The 20,951-nt window shown below is 42.2% G+C and overlaps 1 protein-coding gene across 1 annotated transcript in view; it reads left to right on the plus strand.

Annotated features, from left to right (window-relative positions):
• TGFBR3 (transforming growth factor beta receptor 3) overlaps positions 1-20,951 on the plus strand; it is a 219,799-nt gene that overhangs the window by 161,872 nt on the left and 36,976 nt on the right. Inside the window, exons 5-10 of the mRNA XM_004455570.5 lie at positions 3,023-3,206; positions 7,940-8,108; positions 9,773-9,917; positions 15,868-16,057; positions 18,201-18,535; positions 19,090-19,242. Coding sequence (XP_004455627.2) covers positions 3,023-3,206; positions 7,940-8,108; positions 9,773-9,917; positions 15,868-16,057; positions 18,201-18,535; positions 19,090-19,242 — 1,176 coding nt within the window. The remainder of the gene's footprint in view (positions 1-3,022; positions 3,207-7,939; positions 8,109-9,772; positions 9,918-15,867; positions 16,058-18,200; positions 18,536-19,089; positions 19,243-20,951) is intronic.

Here is a 20,951-nt window from a genome sequence, read left to right on the forward strand (position 1 = left end):
CCAGATGTTGCCCCTTCTCAAAGTATCAGCTAAACCAGGATAATTTTTAATAATTTCAGGATAGATTCCGTATTTCTTCTCTTATTGACACTCTTCATTTTCTTCTGGTGTGTTCCAGTGTGAGATATCCCACCTTCCATTTTGGGAAAAAAAAAATGTTCTCTATGTATAATGTATTTAAAACCCAAAGGTTTTACTTTATGGTTGTAACAGGAATGAGAACAGAAGAAGCGGATCATCTAGGGATATTTGCCTAAACATTCTGAACTGTGCTGGACTGTTGTGGGTCTTCCCCCCGCCCCCGCCCCAGTGATAGGCTTGACAAAAATGACCTTTTAGAGCAAGGGCTTTTCAGTGAAAGAAAATTTTGCTACAATGCTAAAGTCAGAAAACCAGATAAACATTGTACGTTTAGACACTGCCCTTACTCCACTTGATAGCATTTTATGTGGTGCTTGATACATAATAGGTGTGCAAAAGATGGTAGCTGTCATTGGGGGTCATCGTAGTTTATACTCTGTTTATTAATGATCATTTCTGGGCTTTCCAAGCCAAAACAGACCAGAAAGTACTCAACAGTCTGATTTCTAGCATAGAAAGCACTGTCTATTTGGGAGCCAAATTGGGGCTCCAGTAGATGTTTGTTTGGGTGATAGTGACGTTCAGGCAGCCCAAAGTGTAGAGTTGGGTTTCTAAACCTTGGCACCATTGACACTGTGGGCCAGATGATTCTTTGCCATGGAGGTAGTCTGTGCATCCTAAGATATTTAGCAGGATCCCTGGCCTATACCCACTAGTTGCCAGTAGTATTCCTCTCCCAGTTGTGGAGACATCAGCAGTGTCTCCAGACATTGTCAAATTGGCAATGTTGGGGTAAAGTTGCCCCTGTTTGAGAATCACTGGTATAGAGGAAGCTGCTAGGTGCCCCGCACTGTCCTGTCCCGTAATAGGCTATGGATCACTCAGTGCCTATTAGACGAGTGACTCTCAATCGAATCAACCAGGGAGCTTTAAAAATTACTATGCCTGGGCTCCAGGGCCCCAGAGATTCTTATTGGTCTGGGGTATGTCCTGGACATCAGGGTATTTGAAAGCTCTTCAGGTGATCCTAGTTTTCATCCAAGATTGAGAACCATAGCATTAGTGGGCCATGGAATCAACTAAGCAAAGTACTTCTCTCCCAGCATTTAAAAAAAAGTATGTATATATAATTGAATAGAACATATTAATGTCCTGCGCAGCAGTCAGGGTACGTATCAATTTGTGTGTGTGTGTTAAGGTGAATGAAAACACTGCTGTAAGTGAGGGAAGGGAACCATATGCAGAGTCCCTGCTCTCTCTCTGATTTTAGCCTGGCTATTGATAACCTTTTAAGAAACTTCTTGCTTTTTTTTTTTTTAAAGGTACCAGGGCTGGGGGTTGAACCAGGGACCTCATTTGTGGGAAGCCAGTGCTCAACCACTGAGTTGGTTTCTTTCATTTGTTTCTTGTTTTGTTTTGTTTTTTTTCCCTCCTCCTCTCCCCTGCCCTGCTGTTTTTGCTGTCTCTGTCCATTTGCTGTGTGATCTTCTGTGTCTGTTTCACTTTTTTGTCTTCTCTTCTCGTTTTTCACCTCTAGGATTTACCAGGATTCAATCCTGGGGACCTCTGATGTGGAGAGTGGTTCCCTATCACTTGCACCACCTCAATTCCTAGTTTCTGTTGTGACTCACCTTGACTCTCCCCTTCATCTCTCTTTTGTTGCATCATCATCTTGCTTTGTGATTCACTTGCACAGGCACTGGCTTGCCACACAGGCACTCAAATGGGCACTTGGTTTGCCACCCGGGCGTGCTTTTTTTTTTTTTAACCAGGAGTCCCTAGGGATTGAACCCGGGTCCTCCCATATGATAGGCGGAAGCCCATTCACTTGAGCCACATCTGCTTCCCTTGTTGTTTTTTTTTGTTTGTTTGTTTTTAGAAGGCACCAGAAACCAAATGTGGGACCTCCTATGTGGGAAGCAGGAGCTCAACTGCTTGAGCCACATCTGCTCCTGCTTTTTTCTTTTTTTTAAAGATAAATAATCAATGTGAAAGTTAATACAAGACATTTATAGTTATATGGTTTGGAAGTCATTGCCTACATGCTGAGGTTTCGCCCTGACATTGATAAAACCCCTTCATAGGTGCCAGCCAATAGGAAAGACATGCCTGTTTTCAGCAGCAACCCATTCTCTTCCTTTGTTTGTGTTAATTATATGTACCATTACATGGTAGGTCAGCATTGGTCTAAATACATCTAGCAAAAATGTATTTTTTGGGAGGACATGCATAAATCATCCCAAAAGTTTCATTAGGATCCATTTAACAGCCTCCTGACTTGATTATCTGTAAGAATCTGGGAGTCTTACAAAATAAACTTCTGTACACATTTATCTCACAGCTATGAAAATAGTGTAATGCTGTAGAAGACTGGCAATCTCTGGTCATGCTTTTTATCTCAGAAGCCTGCAGAACATACACGGAAGGGACTCTTGCTGTGTTCCCACTGTGGTGACTTCCAGCAGATGGTTCAGCTGCGGAAGGCCAGGAAGTCAGACTTAGATGCTAGCAAGACTTGGGGACACTTGCCACTTACTTGCCTGTTCCTAAAGCCCATTCCAAGCCCCTGAGAACATTCTGGCTTTCTGCCTGTCTTGAAGTGCATTACTTGAAAGATTTCCCTTCCATTTAGGTATCTAGAAAATAACGATGATAATTCTCATGCTTACTCATGAGCCACCCTGCAGTCTCTCTATCACAAAGTTTTGTCAAAATTCAAAGGGAATCCTGCATCTTTGATTGTTTTGCTATCACCTGAGAGAACTAGGCTTGGGGTTATTTCTTCAATCAGTTGCAGAAAAAAGATGTCCTCCCTGTATAACAAAGGGAAGGGCATTTGTTGACAGATAGACTTTAGTTGTCTGATAAGTGCTTTCTCTAATTATAATGCAGCTTTGGGGTGACTGCCACCACATTAAATGTGCATTTCTGTTTCCTCTAGGTGTCTGAGGGTTCCATGGTCCAATTTTCATCGGGAAACTTCTCCTTGTCAGCAAAAACAGAAGAAAGGCACTTCCCCCGTGGAAATAAACACTTGTTAAATTGGGCCCAAAAGGAGTATGGAGCAGTTACTTCATTCACAGAATTCAAGATGGCGAGAAACATTTTTATTAAAGTGGGGGAAGGTAAATTTTATGTGGTTTCAGTTAATGACTGATTTATGGCAGCAAATTGTTTTTTTTTCCCCAAGACCAGGTGGTTAGGGCAAGGAACCATAGAATTACAGAACGTGGGAGCTGGCAAGGTACTACAGGATCATTTGAGCCTGCTCTCTCCCCTCTCCCTTGCAGCATCCCCTCCTTCCCATTTTCTTCTGAACAAACAAGCTGGTGCTGAGTGAGAATTGAAGAGTAGCATGGTTGGGGGGTGGGAATTGTTGCATAGGATTTAGAAGGCACCCACGTTGGCAGAAGTTTGAAGAAGCAAGTGGAGAGAAAGAAGGTATAACTAACTGATGGAATGGAGGAAGAGTTGGCATGATGATGGGTCAAAAGCTAGGACTTCCTCTTGTCTATTCTGTAAGCATTTGAAGCCAATGTGTATTTATGGTCTGAAGAGATCAGTTAAAATTTGGGCAATAGTAGAGGAAAATTGTTTAAATATATTTCTAATAATAATGCCTGTTACCAAGGACAAATATTGGAAAAAGAAACTGCATGACCTTGAGATAAGAGGTGCCCATTTTTAAGTTCTTTGTCTTGCAGAGAGATGTAAATGGTGACTCCATTTTGAAAGGTCATATCTTTAATAACCTTTTTCATAAGTATTTTTTAGTCAAGTTGAGTATTTTTGGAGTACCTGTTAGTAACTTTTACTTATGGGCCCTTGGTGAAAGTCAGATGTTTGTGCGAAAACTGCATTTTGGATCTTGTGTCCAACTGCTTTTTCTTCTCTTCCTCTTCTCTCTCATCCTTTGTATGGGGGCTGGGAATTGAACCCGGGAACTCGTATGTGGGAAGCTGACACTCAACTACTCAGCCACTACCCTGAGTTGTTTTTTTTTTTTCCTATATGGTTGCATCATTGTCTTTTTGGTGTGTTGCTTTGCTGCATAGGGGCCTGTGCCTCACTGCACTGCACAGGTCTGGGATGCCCTTTTTCTTTTTTTACCAGGACGTCCTGGGGATTGAACTGGGGTCCTCTGTATGGTAAATGGGAGCTCAATTGCTTGAGCCACAGCCTCTTCCCTGAGTTGGTTTTTTTTCATTTGTTTTGCTTGTTGTTTGTTTTTTCCCCGGAGGCACCAGAACCAAATCTGGGACCTCCCATATGGGAGGTGAGTGCTCAACTGCTTGAGCCACGTCTGCTCCCTCCAACTGCTTCTTCTTGAATTCTATCGCAACTCTTACCACCTCCACAGACAGTGGCAGAGCAGGGTAAAGTATTGAGTACTTGTTCCCAATCTTTTCTGGGATATGGGCTACTTAAAAGTGTCAGTGACACTGAGGAAGAAGTGTGTGCTACAGGCAGGGTCATATCAAGTGCTGTCACACACACCTCACTAAACCCACCAGTAATCCTAGAAGGAAGACGTTATTTTCACCATTATATAGGAGTTAATAGAGGGTTAAGTGAACTTGCTCAAATCCACTTACTAGCAAGTGGCAAAGTCAGGACTCAAACCCAGGTTTCCTGACTCTAATCTAATGCTTATTGCCTGATCCTGTACTTTTAAGTCTTAGCCAGCCAAGTATAACCTAAAAATGAGGATGGCCTGCTTTGATGGAAGGACTGATGTAACTGGGACAGAGACCTTTAGATGAGAGCTGGGTTCAAGAAGTGTAAGAATAAGCTAAGCCAATGGTATTCAGTTAGCTAATAATAGAGGTCAAGTACAAGTGAGGCTAAATGAAAAATATCTCTTAATAAAGGTTTGTACCCTGGCCAGTTTGCATTTTTGGAGCACGATTCTAGGAACGTGAACAACTGTTCACTACTCATTGGAATTTGTTGGAAGAAAAAAGTATGTTTTGATGACATTTAGAATGTTGGACCCTGTTCTCTTGACAATGCATAAGCTTCTGTGTCCAGTTCTTGCCTGACCCTGAGAGTGAAGGACCATATGCTGGGCGAGGGGAGTGAACCTAAGGGGCTGGTTGGCGTCCAGCCCAGTAAAAACGGAATAACCTTGGTAACACCTTAGGAACCCCAGGGGCTTGACTCCAGTCACAGTTTTGTTAAGTCACTGGTCCCACCTTCATGGAGAGTGGTTCTTTGGTTAGACTGGTGAGAGGAGAAGTCTTTTGTGAGAAAGCTTCATCCGCTGCCTTCCCAGAGCCAGACCTGCCTCCACCCTCCTTGTACCCAAGGATCCCAGGCCATGCGTCTCCATTTAATCCTGGAGGTTCTCAAAGTCGGGTGCCTGGCCCAGCAGTATCCGCATCACCTGGGAACTTGTCAGAAATGCCCCCTCTCAGGCCCACTTTGAATCAGAAACTTCAGCAGTTGGAGTTTAAATGAGCCTGCCAGGGATTCACATGCCTACAAAAGTTTGCGAACCGCTGCTGTAACCTGTATACCTAGAGTGGAAGAATTGAGGAATTTGGACTCTAACCCCAGAGCCTCAGTTTTCATAGCTGGAAAATGAGGAGTTGGCATTACTTCTCACACTCATTGCTGCTCTCAGAGTATATCATTCTGGGTCTCAAAGTCATTTGTCAATCCTTTCCTAAAATACAAATAAGCATGTGACTTTTTTTCCCCCAAACTAGCCAGGTTTCTGCTGGGGATTCCCCTTTGTGGTTTCCTTTCTACTTGGCACTTGGTGTAAGTTTCAGTGCCAGGCATGTGGAAGGTCGTTGGGTGTGGGGGGTGGGGGTGGCAAGCAGCCATCCCCCCCAAACACACACACACACTCTCAACAAAAGGTGATCAGCTCATACAGCTTAGTGACAATGGCATCTGGGACTTGAGCCCTTACTAACATCAGCTTTTGAAAAATTAAACCCTCCCTAGTGGCTTAGCAGGGTCACAACATGGGTGAAATTTTTGTTATTTGTCTCAAGTGTCACATCATTGTATGTTAATTTAGAAAACCTATACTATGTGCCTACGGTGTGCCAGATGCAATTCAGCCCCACCTCTGAGCTGGAAATGCAGAAGAGGGTCCCTGGAGGTTCCTAGTCTCTTGAGTTCCAGACTGGCTGTTCCTGGCCCATACACACACCCTCTCTCATTCTTGGTTAAATTTCAGTCCTGCTGTCCCAATCTCATTTTCCATCCTGTGATCTGGAGGAGGCACCCGTAGGCCTGCAGCTGCAGGGCGTGCATACCTCGTCTACTCATCTGGCAAAGCCCTTAGCAGATGTGGAGGGGCCGCTGCTCCAGCAGCCTGAGCCGGCGAGCCCTGGGCTCTTCTCTCTGAGGGGGTCTTTAGAGAAGACTCCAGAGTGTACAGCCAAGGCTCTCTTGTGAAGAGCCGACAAGCAGAGGCCTTATGAGGCCCCTGGCTTGTGGGGAGGGGGGGTTGTGTGCTGGATGCTTCATGGTGCCTGGAGCAGCGTGTGCTGGGACCTCAGCACGAGGAAGCTTGCACAAGAGTGGGACCTCATGAGCTGTTCCTTACTCCTGAGTGAGTCTTGCTTATGGATTTGAATGCTAGCCTCATGTCCATTAAGTGAAAAAGGTAGCAGTCTGTTTCATTAAAATGCCTGGGCTCTGGTTAATTATCCCTTCTGAAAAAACCTTGCAACGCCTAGAACTTCCTTGACACTGGGCCCAGCTGTCAAACTGCCAGCAGTTTCTTTCAGGTTCTGTTTAAACATTTAAACAACTGGATGGAAATCCCATCAAGCACAGTCTGCGTAACCAGCATGTGCTGTTTAGAGTAGGCATGTCTTCAGACTGGGTACTTGCTTTCCCCGGTGGAGGTGATAAGCAGCTGTCAGCACGAAGGGTAATGTTTGTGCAAGCACCTTATAAACTGTAAAGTGCCATGTAAACATCAGTTGTTGGTGTCAAGATTGTGAGAAAAAGTGAAATTCTGCCCTCCTTGTTTCTCCCCAATTCCTACTTTCAATCTACAGGGTATAAAGTGCTATGGGGAATAAATATGAGGGAATGATTAATTCTACATGGCAGGCCAGAGAATTAATTTGGTGACTGATACTCCTATTAACTAAAATAGTAAATATCCAAGCAGGGGCAGATTTGGGGATAGGCTAGGCAATGGACTCATTTTTTCATTTTGCTGCCTGAGAAATGCCTACAGGGATTTTAGGTGGGCCATGCTTGGTAGACAGATGCCAATTCAGATTTGGAGCTTAGAACAGGAGTCATGATACAGGTACACATTGAAGTGGCAGGAATGGTTGAGAGTATCTAGGAAGATATGAGACAAAAAGAGGACTGAAGAAGGAATTGAAATTTGTATTCCTTGGTTTACATCAGGATCGACTGTCACTTTTCAAAAAAGAAAGTTGCTTAGGCTCCACCAGACCTTTTGAATCAGACTTTCAGGGGTGGGGTCCAAACAGGTGGATTCTGATGTGCATCAACGATTGAAGATCACTGGTTTGCAGAGGAGGAGGAGCCAGTGAGAGAGGCAGGTAGATAAGTCAGGGAAGATGGATGAGAACGAAGAAGTATAATGGAAAACAAGAGGAGATACTTAGGAGACAAGGGATTCAGGCAGAAAGACAAGAGTTGCCATTAGGAGGTCACTGGTGGCCATAACAGGAGGCATCTCTGGGCAGTGGTTGAGGAATTCACAGACTGAGTTCTTTCCTTTGGGTTCCTGGTTCCCTGTGTCCTGCACTTGCTCAGTTTCGCTCCATTTCACCACTTCCCGCTTCCCTTTGAGTCTGATTGCCACGTAGCTAAGCCTTTGATAGATTGCCCTGTGCTGCTTCACTTTTAGATCAAGTTTTCCCTCCCACGTGCCACATAAGGAAGAATTTTCTCTCTCTCAATTACCTTGCTGAATACCTTCAACCCAAAGCAGCAGAAGGGTGTGTGATGTCCAGCCAGCCCCAGAATCAGGAAGTACACATCATCGAGCTGCTCACCAGCAACTCTAACTCCTACAGGTGATGCGAGAGTGTGTGACTTGTGTGTGTGTGTGTGTGTGTGTGTGTGTGGTTCTCTTCTGAGCCAGAAGAGATGAGGGAAAGACCTTTGCTGACTTGAGGCAGGGAGAGGTGCAGTCCTCCCTTTGTGGGAGGGAGGGAGCCATTGATTCTTAGGGTGTGGTTCCCAGAAGCTTGGAAGAAGGGAGGAAAGGCACCCGTAGTAGTAATATTTTATTTTCTGCATCTGTCTCTCGTTCCTATATATTCCAGTTGAATTTCCGAAGCCTATCCTGGACCTCCGGGTACTCATCTTGCTCCATTGTTATCCCCTTTGACTGAGATTATCCCTGACCAAAAACTTATAAAATGCATGTTATTAACATAATTATAATTTTAGCAACATTCTGTTTTTAAAGTTCTGTTCACAGTGTCCTTAGAGCACTCTTGCGCTCAATTGTTGGCTTTAAAGCTGTGTGTGCGCATGTATTGGCCCACCATGGTGGTATGCCGAGAGCTATGAGGTCCAACGATGTGCCTCTCCCACGTGTTCTTGTTCTCCTCCGTCCCTCAACTTCCTTGCCCTTGAACTGAGAATTTAACCCTCCCTATCAAGAATGGTTAGGGAGTTAAAAAAAGAAAAAAGGGGAAAAGTGAGCCTTTCTCCCACTTTAATCTCTGCATTTCATGTGTATTAGTGATTTAAAATTTTTAATTAATACTGTATGATGATTTAAAAGTTAAAATTCTAATCAAATTTTGATTTCAAAAGTGAATAAACTGCATACAGATTTTGGTAAGAGTCCACTGGGTCCCACAGAACTAATTTTGTGGAAAATTGAGTGGGTATAGGAATAGACACAATCTGGCAAATGCACTTAGATATTAAGCCTAAAGCTCCAATTGAGTAGACCATTCATTTTATGCCTTACGAGTATTTAAAACCAAAATGGTAATAAAGATTTTTCCCTTAAATTCATGATGACAGAGATATTATTATTTGGTTTTAAAAAAATCTCTTTTATACTGAATTCTTAGAAATTTGGTCATGGTTATCAATTTTCCAGTAATCACTTCACTGACCATCTGTTTTCCTCATTTTAATAACTGCATATCCAGAAGTTTGGGAAAGTAAATGCAGATATGATTCTGTATTAATTATTAATGGCTTAAGCAAAACTTACATGAGTCAAGAGGTCGTCAGCCTGTTCTCTCTCACTTGATTCTGAGATTCCTAATTTTTTAGCACTCTGCTTCCCTACTCCCTGCCATCACCTCTCCATTGCTGATTTGGAATGCATTTGGGCATATAACAAGTGGTAAAGTTACACCATTGAAGGTGTTAATAGTTGAAAATGCAACCGTTCTGCTTCAAAAGTAAATTCCTCAGGTTTGTCGAAGTTCATTTCAAACAGTGGCTGCATTAAGTAAGCATTTTCTTTCCCCCAAAGAAGAGAAAAATTTTAGTGGCTAATTATCAGCAGGTGTGTGATTCTATTGTTATGCAAAAGCATTTTGTTACGTGTGCAATAACAATCTGTTTTGCACATGTCATTTGCCTGGGATCAACTCCAGCTTTTTAATCAACTGGCCAGACACTGGAAACATGAAGACTTGGAAGAGGGGAGATAGTTGCAGTTTTCTGGCATTTGCGTTCTCACTTTGCCTTTGTTTTCCATTCACAGTGCTTTCCAGGTGGATATAGTAATTGACATAAGACCGCGAAAGGATCCTGAAGTGGTAAAAAATCTCATCCTGATCTTGAAGTGCAAAAACTCTGTCAACTGGGTGATCAAATCTTTCGATATTAAGGGAAATCTGAGAGTTCTTGTAAGTTAATTGAGCAGTTCTTTCTTTTGATCACTGTCAGTAAGTTAAGCTGTGCTTAGCTGTGTTATTTTTCTCGCATCTACCTCTTTGGACTCTCACTGAAGTCTCTCAATTATTTTTCACTTTGCAAAACTGGCTGCTCCTTGGCTTCTCCTGACAGGGGCTGATGGCATGGTGGTTAAAAGCACTTGGACCCCAGGGTCAAACCAGCCATGGGTTGGTTCCAGGCTCTGCTGTTCACAAACTCTGAATTTGGGCAAGTCCCTTAACTCCCTGGGGCCCCATTTGCCTCATTTGTGAAATTCCTGAAATGTGTTTGTGTACTTCTGGTCATAGTAAATGTAGATTAATGAACCTTACTAAACCTTTCATGGTTGAGAGTCCTCAGGTCATGGTCCCAATATCAGCTCTCAGTTTGGGGTTAGGCACTTTGGGAAGTCGTGGGAAATTAAGCTGGTTCCAGCTCACATAATGGACTTTTCTTTTTGAGAGAGATACGTGGTATTGGCATATCTTGCAGCGACTTGCTTCTAACTTCTAAGGGTGAAACATTGCAAAAAGAATCATAGTAACTTAGAGGCTACTGAGCCTTTGCCACAAAAATATGCCCCAGCCCATTCCTTAAGGCTTATAGTTCATGAAGGAAATATACTTATGAGGCTTAGCTGCTTGGCATTGTAGGCAGACACAGCTAGCTTCCTGGAAAGTTGAGTGTTGAAATTTGGTAAAATCATATTTCAGATATGTTTAGGGGAAGAACTGTTTGACAAAATATTGGAATGAATTATATTGAACATTTTTTAGAAAATCAATCCCCCCCCACTTTTTTATAGGAGAGAATTATCTTTTTGGCATCTCTTTTATAGGCCCAAATTTTTGTGCATTGTCTTTTTTTTTGCCTCTTTCCCTCCACCTCCCCCACCCTGCTGTTTTTCCATTTGCTGTGTGATCTTCTGTATCTATTTCTCTTTTTTTGTCTTCTCTTCTTGTCTTCTCCCAGGATTTCCTGGGATTTGATCCTGGGTACCTCTGATGTGGAGAGAGATTCCCTGTCAATTGTGCCACCTCAGTACCCGGTCTCTGCTGCTCTTCACCTTGACTCTCACCTTCTTCTCTCTTTTGTTGGATCATCACCTTGCCGCGTGACTCACTTGTGTGGGCATGCTTTCTCTCCTTTTTCACCAGGAGGTCCCAGGGATCCAACCCAGGTCCTCCCATATGGTAGGCACAGGCCTTATCACTTGAGCCACATCCGCTTTCCTGTGCATTGTCTTTTTAAAAATTGCGGCCTATTCCTCTTTTAGTACCTGCATTAGATCAGTTGGGGTGGGTTTTATATTTTCAGTATTTTAGAAGAGGAACGTCTTTGAAGTTAGAATTCTTCATTTATTCATGGCTCCTTCCATGATATAGACGTGAACAGAGACCACGGTTCCTTAGGCAACGTGTGAAAGCACTCACCAGAAGCACACACATCTCAACTTTATAGTACTAGTCTCTAGTTCCTGTGGTTTTTTTGTTTTGTTTTAAACTTTGAGCGGCTCCCATAAAGCCATCATGTATAAAGCCCATGCATAATTTTCTGAAGTCGGAGCTGTTTTGATTGCCTTCCCTGGCCTGGCGTGGGGGTGGCGGTGACCTGGGGTGTCTACTGCCATTACTGCCTGGCACAGCAACAAAATGTTTTTAATTCCAGAATAACAAAAACAGGAAAGGGAATCATGCTTTGAAAGACAAAAACACACGGTACTTTTACATTCCCTGCCGGGTTCTTGTATAAAGGTTCTTTCGGCCTTGACCTTCAATGGCTCTCTCCCTGAAAATGTGTGCCTGGCCCATGGCCGTCATGGGGCCGTCATGGAGTTTGCTTCGAATGTCCCATCTCTCATATGAATCAAAGCTAGAAGTGAGGTTGCTCATCCCACTGCAAGATCTGTTTATATTCCTCACTTTGGCTGGACTCCTGTTCCGGCCCAATTTTGGACAATGCATGACAACATTACTAAACAATTAGGTAATGTTTCATGATGTTCTTTTTTATTCCCCCAATCGGTTTCAGGCTTTGTGATTTCCTAACTCCCTGTGTCAGATGTAAATTCTGACTGTGCTGGGGAAAGGGAACCTGCTAAGAGAAAGGCATAAGTTAGTACTCAGAAAGGGGGACATGCTTTATAGTGACCTCATTTCTAGTATTTCCTTTAGATGCAGCATGGTGGACTGAAAAGGATCTTGGCTTTGGTACCAGACAGAGCTGGATTCAAATCCCATCTTCAGTTGTCATTAATCCTAATAGAGTTGGACAATTCAATTGAACTTTGAGTCTGTTTTCTTACCTGGAAATGGGTATGACCATAGTAATTACCTTGAATTGTTATGAGGCTTAGCTGAATTCATTCATTCACTCAGCAAGTATTTAAGTATCTACAAAGTATTTCATGTAAAGCGCTCAGCTCACTGCCTGTATGTGGTGAGTACTCTGCTTTATGTACTATTTAATTTCTATGAGCTTCAGGGTCCATTTTTCTAAAAAAGGAATAATAATGCCTATCTCTTTATTTTGGAAGTGGGGAGAATTAAATAAATTAACATATGTAAAGCTCCTAGCATAGTGCCTGGCATAGAAAGGGAGTTCGGGGGAAGTGCATGTGGCTCAAACGATTGGGCTTCTGCCTACCACCTGGGAGGTCCCGGGTTCAGTTCCTGGTGCCTCCTGGAGAAGGCCAGCTGGTACAGCAGGCAGGCATGGTGAGCTGACACAGCAAGATGACACAACAAGAGAGAGACAAAGAGGAAAGACGAGAGACACAAAAAAACAGGGAGCTGAGGTGGCTCAGGTGATTGAATGCCTCTCTTCCACATGGGAGGTCCCAGCTTTGGGTCCAGGTGCCTCCTAAAGAGAAGACAGACATAGAGCACACAGCAAATGGACACAGAGTGCAGACAGAGACCACAAACAACGAGGGGGGTTGATAAATCAATAAAAAAAAAGGGAGTTCATCTTCCTTCCTAAGCAACTCTTTAAAAGTGTTTATACAGGAAAATTAGGGCATGTTTCTAAACAAAGTGAAAACAAAGAAAAATGTCTACTAAAGGAATTATAAAGAACTTGATTGGGTAAATTTAAAGAAGAGCACCATTGATTCTTGGGTGGCATATGCATGCACATGTGTATTGGGGTGAGATATGGGCAGATGTGTCCTCCAAATAGCAGAATGGCCAAAAGAGACAGAAAGGACTGTGTTGTGAGTAAGGATGAGAATACAAGTATCCACATTCCATGTGCAGTCCTGGCCTTTTTTCTATAGATCCCCGAAGGGACTATGCCTGTTTGAGTTTCCCAGCTGCTAAAATAAATGCCATACAGTGGGTTAGCTTAAACAGTGGGGATTTATTGGCTCATAGTTTTGAGGAGAAAAGTCTGAAATCGAAGTCCAAAATCGAGGCATCAGCAAAGCGATGCTTTCTTCCGAAAGACCATGGCGATCCTGAGGTCTTTGGCCTTGCAGCATTTGGCAGTAGTGCACGTAACGGCATCTTTTCCTGTCTCTGCTGGGTTCCCTTGACTTCCTGCTTCTGCCCTTCCACGTGGCTTTGTCTTCATAAACTAGATTAAGGCCCAACCTCAGCATTCAGTTGGGCCACACTTTAAATAATAATAACATCTTTAAAAGGTCCTTTTTACGGTGGGTTCACAGCCACAGGAATAGATTACGGTTAAGACCATGTTTTTTCTGGGGCACATAATTCAGCCTCCCATAAGGTATAATCACTTTTATGGCAGGGAGAGTTTCTAAAACATAAAATAAGAGATACGAAAGAAACTTGTTAGAGATTTCCTGTTGTACTGTTTCATGTGACCTCAGGACGTCAAGATTGGTGATGGCCTGTTTGTCCTTAGAAGACTTTAAGGAAAAAAATCTCAGTGGGTGTATATTCTCTGGTCAACTCTACCCTCCCCCACCATCAAGAGTAGGGGAAAGGAAGACACTTGGATGCTTTACCTAGCTCATTGTTTTTTTTCGGGAAGATGTGGCTGGGAAAGAGGGAGGTGCTGTTTGGAGACCCGCATTTGCAGTAGCTCCATGGGGGCTCAGAAAGCCTGGGGACACCCAGAAATACAGGGTGAGGAATTTACTCAGTGCTGAGAATCAGCTTTCTGCTGTTGTCCCAAGCCTTGCTGATTTACAGATGTGTAGATATATTTCTAGCCTTGTGGGTCCCAACGCATAATCAATAGGAGCTCCTAGAGTTAATGTGGAAAGGTGTAAACACATTGTTCCCATATTGGTACAGAGACACAGGTGGAAGTTATGATAGTATGCTGGAAACACGATATTTTCTCAGCTGTCCAACAACATGGAAGACTAGAGCAGATGAGGCCAGTCAGAATTGTTTAGGCCAATGGTGCAAATATCAGCCAATTAAAACGACATGCTGCTTGGAAAGGCCGAAAGAAGCTGTGCCTAGGAGAAACTGCTGTTGACTAAATGAATAAAGAGTTCTAAGAACAAATTGGATCATTTCTTACCTCATTTTTGTCTTTTTTTTTTTTTTAACCATTTCTTCTTTGGTCTTTGAATCAGAGTAAGAGTTAGAATGCTCTGAATTTATGAAACTAAGGTTGCAATGACTACAGAACTTTGCTCAAGGTCTGCCTTTGTGTGCAGTGGTTGTGACTGGTCAGTCTGGCAATTTTCCCTCAGATAAGCACTTTGGGTTATAAAAAAAATATACCGGGTGAGATCCTTTACGCTTTGAATTGAAATATGTGTGTCCTCAGCCAATATCCCACAAGCAAAGAGGCCAAGAGAATTTAGAGCCTGTGAATCTTTTATGGTTTTACAGTGGGAAAGGATTAATATTTAGTCATGTTAGGGGCAAACAGAATGGGAAACAAATGGGGAATTTAGGAAAAATGCTGCATGTATGCAGGAGAAAATAATTGGGTACGGAAATTAAAGTGATTGTTATTCGGCATGAAAATGGCATAATCTGCCTCTTGGAAAGGCTCATCAGCACTGTTGGAGCAGTTGTTGAAAATATGGCGACTTCCCTTCGGGGTCCCCTCTGCAGCATTCAGCTCCCTTATCATCTGACAAGACCACTGCTGCAGGAGTCAACAGGCAATGGGGAAGTTTACCCTCCATGTCCTGGTTATTCAGAGTCCATCTTAAAGGTGCAATAGGGATCTTATTCAGGATGTAAAAATCCTTTCATATCCTTTCCCAGAAAGATTTCTTTAATTCAATTTTAATTTTGTAATTGGTTACCAAATTAAAGGTAATTTTATGGCTGACTTGTATTGCTGGATAAAATATTAGTACTCAGAGGGGCAATTACCTGAATTACTTAATGTTTTCGAATATAAAAATCTAAGCATATTCAGTTAATAGAATTGGCAACCTAAATACAATTATAGGATTGCTAAATGGATCATAGATTATAGGTAAAATATAAACTTGGCTTATTTCACCATATTGAATTTCACAGTTTATAAAGATGGAATAGTCTCAATACTGAAGTGATTAGATTGTAAGTAGAAGCACAAGCATATTCTGACAATAAGTATGCATATTTGTATACTTCATACTTAATTTTAAATAAAAAGAAGAGAAAGGATCTCCTACTTAGTGGTGTGTGTGTTAATAATTAAACATTAACCTAACTCTGTAGTAACAGACTAGATACAGTAAATAGCTACTTAGCTGTCACTGGATTATTTTTCTATCAGCATATGCAATCCAAACAGTATGATTAAACAGTAAGAATAGATGTCTCTTAATCTCTTATTAAAGGTATTTACATCAGTGTTCTATAGCCCCAGGAAAATGGGGATCAAAAGAATAATTCCTTCACACATAATATAGAATCTATTTGATTCAGCTATTAAATTGTGTATAGTGCCATTTAATTTTAGACTCACGAGTCTAAATGTTGCTGTTGTCTTCAGGCTCCTAACAGTATTGGCTTTGGGAAAGAGACTGAAAGATCCATGACAATAACCAAATCAATAAAAGATGACATTCCTTCTACCCAAGAAAATCTGGTCAAGTGGGCTGTGGACAATGGCTATAGTCCAGTAACATCATACACAATGGCTCCTGTGGCTAATAGATTTCATCTTCGGCTTGCAAACAATGGTAAGTATGATTGTTTTTACATTGTAAGTAAAGTAAAATGAAGCTTCCCACTGAGAAAGTCTCATTTCAGCTGATGTGGTACTTTTTTTCTTTTGTACATTTTAATGATTCATTTGAGTACCTTATGCTGCAAGGCTTAAATTAATCTATAATCGTGATGACTGTTTTGAAGACTTTTATACAGATTTTCAGTAACAGAGTTGATTGCATTTTGGAGAACTTCGTTATAGCTACAGGCTGATCACCTTCACTTTGATTACTTTAAGAATAAATTAGCAGGAAGTGGATATGGATCAAGCCATTGGGCTCCCATTTACCATATAGGAGGTCCAGGGTTTGATATCCAGGGCCTCCTGGTGAAGGCAAGCTGGCCTGTGTGGTGAGCTAGCCCATGCAGAGTGCTGGCCCACGCAGAGTGCTGGCTCACACAGAGAGCTGGTGCAGCAAGATGACGCAACAAAAAGAGACACAGAAGAGAGATAATAAGAGATGCAGCAGACCAAGGACCTGAGGTGGCACAAGAGAATGATCGCCTCTGTCCCACTCTGGAAGGTCCCAGGATTGTTTCCCAAAGCTGCCCAATGAGAATACAAGCAGACACAGAAGAACACATAGCGAATTGACACAGAGCAGACAATGGAGGGGGGAGAAATAAATTTTTTAAAAAAAGAATAAATTAGCCTGGGTCCTTCTCTCAGTAAGCACCTAATGACCACTTACAGCTGAGAATGGAAAGGGGATGGGGCTGAAGGAGACAGTCCTTGGTCAGTCTGTGTGTTATAGGAATATAGTCACAAGGACTCATCCTTGTGCTTTCTCGTTCTCACCCAGTAGGAGGTAGGAGTTGTTATCCCCATTTGATGGAGCAGAAAGCAAAGGCTCAAAGTCTTGAGGTTTTTTGAGTCTCATAACTAGCGTGACTGGAGCTCCAAGTTTACCGATCCCCAGTCCTGTTCCTCCACCCCAGGGTACCAGCGCTGAGTGCAATGTCATTAGAATGAAACTTAGGAGCGCAGGGTCAAGTCCCAGCTCTGCCATTTATTCACTGTATGGCAAGGTAGGTCACTTAACCTCTGAGCCTTAGCTTCCTCCCCCATAATATGGGGAAAATAATAGGACCTACCTCACAGGAATGTTGTGAAGGTTTTTGCTAAACTGCAGATTTAAAACCTTTCAAAACTTTAACTTCTCTGGAGCTATATAGCTGTGCCCTTCTTTTCAAAAGTACAGGATGGAAGGGGAGTTAACATTTACTAGTCATCTTTACTTACTTTTTCTATCAAGATGGCTTGACCTCAAGCATATGTCCATTGACTGTAGGTAGTGGATATAAAGAATACAGGGGAAATTAATTGGCTTTTTTCTTTAAATTGTAGAAATATAAAATATCAAGTATTGATTAGAAGGAAATATGTTTCCCCCTTGATGAGAGAGTTGCCTAAGCATATTTTTATTTTCCCCTCAAGACCAGGGTGCCTAAATATCTGTTAGAATTTAGCAACCAAAAAGGGGGTAACAACAAAACTTCCAAATAATATTTTAAATACATTTAAAAATAATAAGTTAGTAAAATCTATATTGTGAGAAAAGGACCTATTCTAAAGGGTCTCTGCATTCAAGGAAAATATTTAATGAAATTTGAATGGAATAATTTTTGTCCGACCCAACATACTCAAGTCACAGATTTTTATAGCCTGTAGAGCCTCTAATCCAGCAGTTTTCAACCTTGGCTACACACTAGATTCACACAAGGAGCTTTAAAACGTATTAATGATTGACTCCTACCCCACAGAGTCTGATTTCTAACTGGCCTGGGGTATGGCCTGGCCATTGGAATTTTTTTTTTTAAAGCTCCCAGATTTATTTTAATGTACAGTCAAAGTTGAGAACCACCAATCAAATCCAAGTCCTCAATTTAAATGGTTAGGAAACAGAGAAGGAATCCCTTTGCCTAGCACCACTCAGCTTGTTAGTAATCCAGGACCACAACTCAGGCTTCCCTTTCTTAATCTCTTTTATCTATTGCTCATTAAAATAATTTTACACGTGTCCACTCTGTGCTGACCCCTCTGGTTCTAACTTGTCATGATTATAATTGTGTCCTGCCATCAGACCTGATGATGCTTTACCTTCTTGTCGCCAGAGTTGATGAGAGATGAGGAAGTCCATACCACCCCCCCTGAGCTGCGAATCCTGCTGGGCACTGACACCCTGCACACCCTGAAGAACCCGCCCCTGCAGGGAGAGGGAGGCCGAGACAGAGCTCTCCCCTTCCCTTTCCCCGACATCTCCAAGAGAGACCGAAAGGAAGCGGGAGAGCGTGGGCTCCCCCAGCCAAAGGGCGCTTCCATCCCCAGCATACTACTGTTTCCTGGCCCTCGAGAGCCAGAAGAGGTGCAAGGGAGCAAGGATGTTGTCCTGTCAGTCAAATGCAGCAATGAAAAGATGATTGTGGCCGTGGAAAAAGATTCTCTTCAGGTCAGTACAGTTGGTAAAGGAGAGAAGAGAGGGCTTTCTTCTTCCCCATCCTGCCCTCAGTCTGTTATTTCCCTCTAGCCCTGTCACTTGTATTCTTGTTTGTTTTGTTTTCCATAAAAAAAATGTTTCATTTGTAAATAAAAATCATAGAGCTCATTTTTCTAAAATGCACCAAATCACCTTGTCCTTTATGAGCCAAATATATATATATAGCTCTGTCACTTTCGAACTCTGGAGACTTGATACTGTTTTCTCAGTTAGATGGGCCCACTTCCCTTGGCTGTGATTCTCACCCGGTTCCTTTTGTTTTCAGTTGGGGGAGTGTGTGTGTCCAAATCCTTGTGTGTCAATATTTTGCTATTGAATTTCCATGGCCGGTACACTACATCCTTGGGCTGTTGGGAAGTGGTAGGCTGGGAAGAGGTAAGTGGGGGAAGAGGAATGTCAGCCTCTAGTAGTAACCTTTCTTTGCAGGGCCAGGCAGAACCTGTTAACTGTGTGCTGCAGAACTGCCTGTGGAATCCCCATTATGCCTTTGGTGATTGTTGTTTCAGGCCAGCAGCTACTCAAGGCTGGAGCTCACGCTGTTGGACCCTTCCTGCAAGGCCAAGCTGAATGGCACCCACTTCATTTTGGAGTCCCCCCTCAATGGCTGTGGTACTCAGCACCGGCTGTTAGCCCCTAATGGCATGATTTACTATAACTCTGTGAGTATCCTCCAGAACAAAGCTTTGCCCTTTGCCAGAGCCTTGCTGGTTGTTACCATTAGCCTTCATTCTATCAACAGTCTTAAAATTTCTTTGAAAATGGGGAATGACGTATACCCCAGATGTGCGAACTTTCTGGCATCATTTAAATCTTATCTAAAAGTGGGAGGACACGTCTTCTTTCACTAAAAAAGAGAAATAGTGAAAAAGGCCTTTTGGAAAATTTCTCTCTCTACGTCTACAAAAAGATCCAAATGGAATTTACCTTGAGGGGGATTCTGTAGATTCCCCCAACAGTAATCCGTTTCAGTAGCTGACCTTCACTTTCTGGAACTTATCTGTGACAGTTCATCGAAATCCTTCTTTTTGGCGGGATTAAACCTATTCTCCTGGAGATGGAAACTAAGCAGTGAATACTGAAAGAATTTGAAACATGAAACCTCAAAAGAACTTTACAGTGTTTATTTTACAGTTTGGGTTGTACTATTGGTGGTAAAAGTAAGACTTAGCTGTCCCTGTATCCAGCTTTGACATGGGACAGCAGTTGACACTCAGCACTGCTGATTGGCAGACACATTTGACCAGATCCAGGGAAGGACTGGTGACCGGGTGCCGCAGTCCGTGTGGTTTAGTGGGGACGGGCTCCGGTGAGCCCAAGTTTATTCTTCCTCATAGAACCTTAGAATGTTTGAGCTGGCAAGAACCCTGAGATGATCTCATCCAACTTCCTCATTTCACAGGTGAGGAAATTGAACTCCAGAGGGTTAAGAGACTTTGCTTAGATTCAAGCCTCTAGTTAACAGCAGAGCCAAGACTGAACACACCTTCTTGACTTCTTGTCCACTGATTTTTCCCCAACACCAGGCTGGCGCACCATTCTTTTGTTACTCCCATAAGTTTCCTATGATGAACACCCTCCTGCCAATTACAACACTAACTTTCTTGGTGTTGCCATTAGCCTTCATTCTTATATTCTAGATATAATGTACATCACATATTACTGATATAGTTGATTTTGGCATTTTAAACTGGTGTCCAAGTTAGCACCAGTAAGAGGCTATGGTGATCTGTCCATTATGAAAAAAAATTCTCAGGAGATAAGCATATCATGAGCCCTTAAAATCCCTTCCTTCTCATGTATTTTTGTTTTCTGTATTATGATACCTAAAGAAAGCAGTTTTCTAGGAAATTGTTTCAGTTCCATCAATACTTTCTTCTGAGGACCTGGTAATGGATAGAGGAGCAATTTTCCTTTCTTTTCTTTCTATTCTACTCCCTAAAGTGAATATTTTAACTGTTTTTTCCAGTTATAATTGTGTGTAGTAATTTTCAGACTTACCAAATATTTTCATTTTGGAATATGTTCAAATCCAAGCACGTGAGGCAAAAAGAAAAGAAAAAAAATGTGTGTAACTACTTTGAGTCCCAAAGACCTCTTCTCCATATGCAAAGAAATGATGATTTTATGTTTTATTTATTGGTCCTTGCATCTATTCTAGACCTAACCCAGAGTAAGATAGAGTGTTCTGGAATAAACATGCTGTTCTTTCATGTATGCATCCAGAGAGATACTGGGGAAGAGATGAGTAAAAGGTATAAGAGTGTAAGAGAAACGATGAGGAAAAGAATGACTCAGTAAGTTCTTTGACTCAGAATAAACTTTATTTAGATCTTAAGTTTATAAGTAACAAAACTTCTTGTAGTAGTAT

The sequence above is a fragment of the Dasypus novemcinctus genome, chromosome 9 (assembly GCF_030445035.2).
Source record: "Dasypus novemcinctus isolate mDasNov1 chromosome 9, mDasNov1.1.hap2, whole genome shotgun sequence".
Taxonomy (NCBI): domain Eukaryota; kingdom Metazoa; phylum Chordata; class Mammalia; order Cingulata; family Dasypodidae; genus Dasypus; species Dasypus novemcinctus.